Source organism: Coregonus lavaretus (assembly GCF_964263955.1).
Source record: "Coregonus lavaretus genome assembly, chromosome: 6".
Taxonomy (NCBI): domain Eukaryota; kingdom Metazoa; phylum Chordata; class Actinopteri; order Salmoniformes; family Salmonidae; genus Coregonus; species Coregonus lavaretus.
Genome location: NC_139993.1, coordinates 13,321,487 through 13,328,986, shown reverse-complemented (window position 1 = coordinate 13,328,986; position 7,500 = coordinate 13,321,487). Strand labels below are relative to the sequence as shown.

Sequence of the window (7,500 nt, the reverse complement as noted above, 5' to 3'; positions counted from 1 at the left end):
TCGGTAGGTTAACACCAAACCGTGAGGTTATTATGAATTCAGAGCAGTCGGATGAAGTCATAGTCAAATACATTTGAACAAATGACCAACAATATCACACGGAAAGTGATGTGAGCATTGCATTGTGGAAAGCAATGACTTTACAAGAACACGTATTGCAACGCGAGGCATGTATTTCTAGATTAAACACTGATTCAGTGTGATGAACAAGTACATGTATGATTTGGTGTGCTCTACTTGAACACGCGCTTAGAGTTTTGAAACCACTGCCTATATGAGGAGCTGTCGTTGTTTGTTTTATTACCACATACTTATGGAAATTGCACCGGTTGAGAGATGATGGCTCTCTTGTGCCTACAGTGAAGGGTACTTCTGATCCAGCAGGTGGTGCTAAGATCCCTCCCTATATGACTTGAATGATGAGTTGATTTATTCCTTATAGCTCCTAATGATTTTAAGGCCAGTGTTGGCAAACATGACTTCTGCTCCAGCAGGTGGCCATGAAATCCCCCCCTATATGACTTGACTGACCAGGTAGTTGATGGACTCCTTATAGCTCTTAATGATCTCAAGCAGAGTGTTGGCCACATGACCTCTGGTCCAGCAGGTGGCGGTGAAAATAGTCCCTATAGGAGTTGACTCATTTCTTTGAGGTCCTAAATGAAGGATAGGGCGTCAACAGTGCATCTCGGCCTAACCCTGTTCCGGGCCCATTTCTTCACTCGATGCTTCCGGTGTTCTTCATCTCCTCTTCAATAGTCCTTCTCCACGTCTTCCTTCCCGTCTAGCCCTGTGCGTTCCACTGAAGTGTCTGTGTTTTTATGTCGTTAGGAGTTTTGCTCACTGCGTGTCCCCCTTCAATTTCCACTTTCTGTCCCAGTTGGGTAGCTATCCATTATACTGTAGCCTACTTACTACCAATGTCACTGTAGTCAAAGGTGATTTTCGATTATTATGTATGAGTATTATTATATATTGTGATATTATGATGTTCAAGCCTATAGGGTGTGGTAACAGGCCCTCTGTGATTTGTTGTTGTACTGTACATGTCAAGTATCTGCACTCTAGCCTAATTAGCCTAAACTGCTAGGGAAAAGTCACTTCCGGTCGTAGCTGTATCCCACCTAGTCAAAACCTTGTTAGTCCTTATCCTAAAAGGCACCCTCTGTTCCTCGATATACTCCACCGAGGGCCGGCAGCCAGTAAGTACAGGTAAGAGACAATTATGGCAACAATAAGTTGTCCTATGAAAGCTAGTCAAATGTGAGATGTTCAACTGCACTGAATGATAAAGTGGCAGTCTGTGCTCTTGGGCCCTTAAGGCATCAGTGCACCCCCCCAATTTGTCCCTTTTGAAATGAACAGTTGAGACGGGCCCTCTTTCTGTGGCCTTTCTTTGACGACACATCTGAGGCTATCCTGCGGCAATACAAATGATCAACATCATAACAATAATTCCATTATAAGAAGCTTTATTATTGGTTTGCTAAGAAAGGTACCATACAATATTGGCACATCACTATCACCTCTGTATGCGTAGGAAATCAATCCCTTCATTGTGTGTGTGTGTGTGTGTGTGTGTGTGGGTGTGTGTGTGTGGGTAAAGGTACGCCACTCTCGGTCTCACAGTTTATGCACACGGTCGTCTTTATGCAACAATATGGAAGACATTCCCAAATGTGCTTACATCATTGCGTAATGTCAGGGAGTCACACAAACAGTGTGTGCTGTTTGGCTGCAACACACATTAGGCATAAGGATGATGACAACTATTTTGTAAACGCTCCAGCTTGCAGAGGGATCACCACCCCTCCCATCCGCACCCCAGGTCCTCTTGGCCCCCTTACTGTCAGGCCGAGTGGTGTCTAGAGAAGAAAGAAGAAGAGTGATGTTTATTAATGACAGTCAATACGACACGTCCTTCCATAGCTAAACAGACTCATCCTACTAGGTCAGTGTTTCCCAACTCCAGCGGTAGAGTAGCCTACCCCCAACAATACCCATTTTTCTTGTAGCCCTGGAGAGCCACAGCTGACTGAACAACCTGTCACCTAATTAGCAAGTCCTCAATGAGTAAAATCAGGTGCAACAACAACAACAACAACAACAACAACAACAACAACAACAACAACAACAACAACAACAATATGAGGACAGGGACACAGTGTACTAGCTGATCTCCCAGTTGTCACCGTTTGGCCTTGTGTTCCACATAGCCTATATCAGTATTGGAGTATGTTTCCCGCGCACGGTAGTTGCTTTCACGTCACCTTTGTAATCGCTCCTCCCTAGTCCCCTAGAACGAGCGCCCTCCCCTTTGCAACGCCTCCGAACATATCACAGAGGCGCGCTTTCTGTGCCGATGGCCTCAATCAGGTCGACCAAACGCAGATAATAGCGCACCACGCACCGGCGCTGAAGTCATTCATTCACTTGAACTCAACTAGCGAACACACCATGTCTGGAAGAGGCAAAGGCGGCAAGGGACTTGGAAAAGGAGGCGCCAAGCGTCACCGAAAAGTTATCCGCGATAACATCCAGGGAATCACCAAACCCGCTATCCGACGTCTGGCTCGCCGCGGCGGCGTGAAGCGTATTTCCGGTCTGATCTATGAGGAGACCCGCGGTGTCCTAAAGGTGTTCCTGGAGAACGTGATCCGTGACGCAGTCACCTACACCGAGCACGCCAAGAGGAAGACCGTTACCGCCATGGACGTGGTCTACGCTCTGAAACGACAGGGACGCACCCTGTACGGTTTCGGCGGTTAAACGCACTCTCTTCGGAACCTCAACACCCCGACTCGAACCCAAAGGCTCTTTTAAGAGCCACCCACATCCGCTTCAAAAGGGCCCATTCCATATAGTGTTTTTTTCTTTTCTTCCGTATGCTATTTGATAGGAAAGTATGAGCCACTTCGAGTGGACAGGGAGTATTAAATAGCGGATTCTAATGTCCCTTCCCGTTTTAGCGCACAGAGGGAGGCCTATATCTGACAGTGGCAAAGTGTAGTGACGTTGTTATTTTGGGTCAAGCAATAGTGGCATTTGGACAACATAAAACCACCACCCGTCGGTAGATGTGGCTCGAAAAGAGGGGGACAGCGTTCGCGCGCGCGCACACACACACACACACACACACACACACAGTCCAAAATGGGAGCCCTATGTCTGACGGTGCCAACGTGGGCAATTCTATCACCAGCATTATGTGGCACAACAATCGTGCCATTCGGACAACTATTCAGGCCCCCCTTTTGAAACACACAATTCCCCATCGGTCACAGAGCATAGGCTATAGAGAGGAGGGAGGGGGTGAGGACCCGCGCGCGCGCCCTCAATTGTCTTTGTTCGGGAAGCTAGCCTCTGAGCGGAAGGCTCTTTTGAGCGCTAGAGCTCCACTGGGCAAATAGCAGGGGCGCCTACGAGCAAGCAGGGGAGTGTCCACGGCCGCCGACTTTGATTAGCTTCCTCTTCATAAGACGGGTAAGCGCCCTTCACCCCCTCATTCGTTTCTGAGAAGCAACGAGACATCATCATGCCCGAGCCAGCAAAGTCAGCGCCCAAGAAGGGCTCCAAGAAAGCCGTCACCAAGACCGCAGGGAAGGGCGGCAAGAAGCGCAGAAAGTCCAGGAAGGAGAGTTACGCCATCTACGTGTACAAGGTCCTGAAGCAGGTCCACCCCGACACCGGCATCTCCTCCAAGGCCATGGGAATCATGAACTCGTTCGTGAACGACATCTTCGAGCGTATCGCCGGAGAGTCCTCTCGCCTGGCCCACTACAACAAGCGTTCTACCATCACCTCTAGGGAGATCCAGACCGCCGTGCGCCTGCTACTCCCCGGTGAACTTGCCAAACACGCCGTGTCCGAGGGCACCAAGGCCGTAACCAAGTACACCAGCTCCAAGTAAACAGCGCATTTGGACTGCTCTACTAACCCAAAGGCTCTTTTAAGAGCCACCCACTCTGTCAGTAAAAAGAGCATTTCCATCGCCACCGAATGAATGCGCAGGTAGGCTGCGTTACATTGTATCATTGTTTAATGGGCGGCGCGCGCCGGCTCGGAGAACGGCTACATTGTATCATTTCCCCCGCCCGTTCCAGCGTAGGGGTTTAGCGCGCCTTTTTTGTTGTCTTTGCACGCTGAATAGTAACCCATGTTTGTCGGCCTCCATTCCAGGTGAAGGCAATGAAAAATGGCACCATTTGACAAAGGGTGTAAATAAAAAAAGCAGTCTGTTGGGTTTGAATGGAAAGAAATGCCTTTTGTCGTTTAATGAGCGGATAGTCATTTTGAGTCGACTTCCTGAATCGGTAGGACACGGACGGGGAGAATGGACGCTCCATCATTGGACTATACCCTAATGATGTGAATGAGAACGATAATGGCAAGAATAAAAAGGGGGTGAATAATCCCGTCTAGGAAGAATAGGAGTAGGCATATATATATATATATATATATATACGTAGCCCTTATTGCCAACGGGTCATTTCCGGTCCAGGTCGCATCATACATATATAGTCCCCTGTAGCTCAGTTGGTAGAGCACTGCGCTTGCAACGCCAGGGTTGCGGGTTCGTTTCCCAAGGGGGGCCAGTATGAAAATGTAGGCACACACTTAACTGTAAGTGGCTCTGGATAAGATCGTCTGCTACATGACTCAAAATGTCCATGTAAAGTGTAGTACATTTGAGGCACATAGTGTATTTTCCTTCCTACTACCCTCATGAGGCAACAGGATAAATATAATAATATAATATGCCATTTAGCAGACGCTTTTATCCAAAGCGACTTACAGTCATGCGTGCATACATTTTTGTGTATGGGTGGTCCCGGGGATCGAACCCACTACCTTGGCGTTACAAGCGCCGTGCTCTACCAGCTAAGGCAGTTGCTTCCACGTGAGGATATGAATGTGTCTGTAGGCCAAGTCACAGTATAACACAGTGAGCGAGCGGGCGGCCCTTGCGATAGTCGTTGGAGCAGCAGCGGATCCCAATGACTACCTTGGGGATAGCCTATACATTTACATTTTAGTCATTTAGCAGACACTCTTATCCAGAGCGACTTACATGAGCAATTAGGGTTAAGTGCCTTGCTCAAGGGCACATCGACAGATTTTTCACCTAGTCGCCTCGGGGATTAGAACCAGCCACCTTTCGGTTACTGGCACAACGCTCTTAACCACTCTTAACCACTAAGCTACCTGCCGCCCCATACATATATACAACAAGGAAAAGAAAAGAGGCCGCAATCAACCTTCTGACCCACATGCACCTGCTGGGATTCTTCTCCCAGTCCAACCACATATGCAGCCCTTGTCCCACTTGGGGGGAGAGAGAGAGAGAGAGACAGACAGAGAGAGAGACTCCCTCTATCTAGGCCTATATCAACGCGCCATGACCCATGGGGCGCCAGCCTCCATAGCGCCAGCCAGACACCAAGACCCACAGACACAAAGACCGAGGCGAGTCACGCTGCGGAGTCAAGCAGGTGAACAATATATTAGTAGAGACAGCCAACCTACCTACCTACCTACCTACCTACCAGAAGACAACACACAATCTCACTGTGTAGAAATAGTAGGCTACAAATACAACAACAACAACACTCACACTGCCAGTGCACAAAAAGTACTAATACAATAACACACACACACACATAGTGCAAGTAAGCATGTCGTAGGACTGTTTATACCATGTGGATCCTGTACATATGACGAATACAACCTGAAACTTGAGGTACAACACTAGTCTCAGCCAGGCCTCACAGGTGCATGTGTTTTAAGGTCCCCAAAAGAGCGCTTCTTTAAAACACCCCTGACCACATCAGGGGACCCCAAACCATTTGATTCCCTTGCCAGACATCTCGGCTCACTACACAACAAGTGCTGCTCGCAATCGGATGCACTTTTAGGCCATTTAGGAGACAAATAGCACAGGAAAACCAGTGCGCACCGCTCCACCCGACAGTCGAACGGTGAGGTTTTGAGCGAGCCGCAACAAAATGCACGGCCCTTCCGCGGCCCACATTACTTTATTCTGAACGGAGACAAGTCTGCTCGCTGGGCCGTTCGCTTTTGGACCAAAAACACGGCTCCGTCGGTGACTTTCGGGCCGATATAGGCGAACAGAAAACACAAGTGAAAGAGCATTTGGCCAGCCCAGAGAAGCCGAGCTGGTTGCCTTGAGTCTACATGGTTCTCATGTCGCGTTTAAGGCCAGCCCCCTGCTCGGTGTGGAGCTTCAATAGCGCAGAGCAGCGTCTACAGCAAACTACTCCTCGCAGACCGTGTGTGTGTGTGTGTGTACCGGACCAAACGACAGACAGACAGACAGACAGACATGGCAGAAGTCGCACCAGCACCCGCAGCCGCAGCGCCGGCCAAGGCACCCAAGAAGAAGGCAGCAGCCAAGCCCAAGAAAGCGGGACCCAGCGTAGGAGAACTCATCGTCAAGGCTGTGACCGCCTCCAAGGAGAGGAGCGGCGTGTCCCTGGCCGCGCTCAAGAAGACGCTGGCGGCAGGCGGCTACGACGTGGAGAAGAACAACTCCCGCGTCAAGATCGCAGTCAAGAGCCTCGTCACCAAGGGCACCCTGGTCCAGACCAAGGGCACCGGTGCATCCGGCTCCTTCAAGCTCAACAAGAAAGCCGTCGAGGCAAAGAAGCCCGCCAAGAAAACCGCAGTTCCCAAAGTAAAGAAGGTGGCCGCCAAGAAGCCCGCCGCGGCGAAGAAGCCCAAGAAGGTAGCAGCCAAGAAGGCCGTCGCCGCAAAGAAGTCCCCCAAGAAGGCCAAGAAGCCCGCTACACCCAAAAAGGCCGCCAAGAGCCCCAAGAAGGTGAAGAAGCCCGCCGCAGCGGCCAAGAAGGCGGCCAAGAGCCCCAAGAAGGCTACAAAGGCAGCCAAGCCCAAAGCCGCCAAGCCCAAGGCAGCCAAGGCCAAGAAGGCAGCCCCCAAGAAGAAGTAAACCTATTACAAACAGTGTTCTACTCGACACATGTTGTACCACAAAAGGCTCTTTTAAGAGCCACCCACCTCTTTCCATAGAAAGCGCATTGATTTCCATGTACTATCTGTCGTGAAAAAGAAATTACGCACACTAGGCTACTTTTACGCACACAACATCGTCCCACTCTGGGTGTGTGCGAAGGGAGAGGAATATAATAGAGGGCCAAAATGGCTTAGAAATTCGACCTCACGAGTGCACCCTCACCAGCCATTTGTATATGAGCCACTGGGCTATTCCCGTTCAGAGGCAGGCTGCTGTGATGTGTTACAAGTGCCATGTAATAACAATACTATAGTGGCTTCGAATTCAAACTCACGAGTGCACCCTCAACAGCCATATTTATATATGAGCCACTGGGCTATTCCCGTTCAGAGGCAGGCTGCTGTGATGTGTTACAAGTGCCATGTAATAACAATACTATAGTGGCTTCGATTTCAAACTCAAGAGTGCACCCTCACCAGCTGTTTGTTTCCCATTTGGAGAGAAATAAT

At 49.6% G+C, this 7,500-nt stretch overlaps 2 protein-coding genes across 2 annotated transcripts; both read left to right on the top strand.

Annotated features, from left to right (window-relative positions):
- Nucleotides 1-2,457: 2,457 nt before the first annotated feature.
- Nucleotides 2,458-2,769, top strand: LOC311130757 (histone H4-like; the record flags this gene model as incomplete). Its single annotated transcript, XM_084163551.1, has 1 exon — nt 2,458-2,769. The coding sequence occupies one exon, from the start codon at nt 2,458-2,460 to the stop codon at nt 2,767-2,769; it is 312 nt and encodes a 103-aa protein (XP_084019677.1).
- A 3,574-nt stretch (nt 2,770-6,343) lies between these two features.
- LOC311130723 (histone H1) lies at nt 6,344-6,967 on the top strand (the record flags this gene model as incomplete). Its single annotated transcript, XM_084163513.1, has 1 exon — nt 6,344-6,967. One exon carries the CDS (start codon nt 6,344-6,346, stop codon nt 6,965-6,967), a length of 624 nt encoding a protein of 207 aa, XP_084019639.1.
- Between the last annotated feature and the right edge of the window lie 533 nt (nt 6,968-7,500).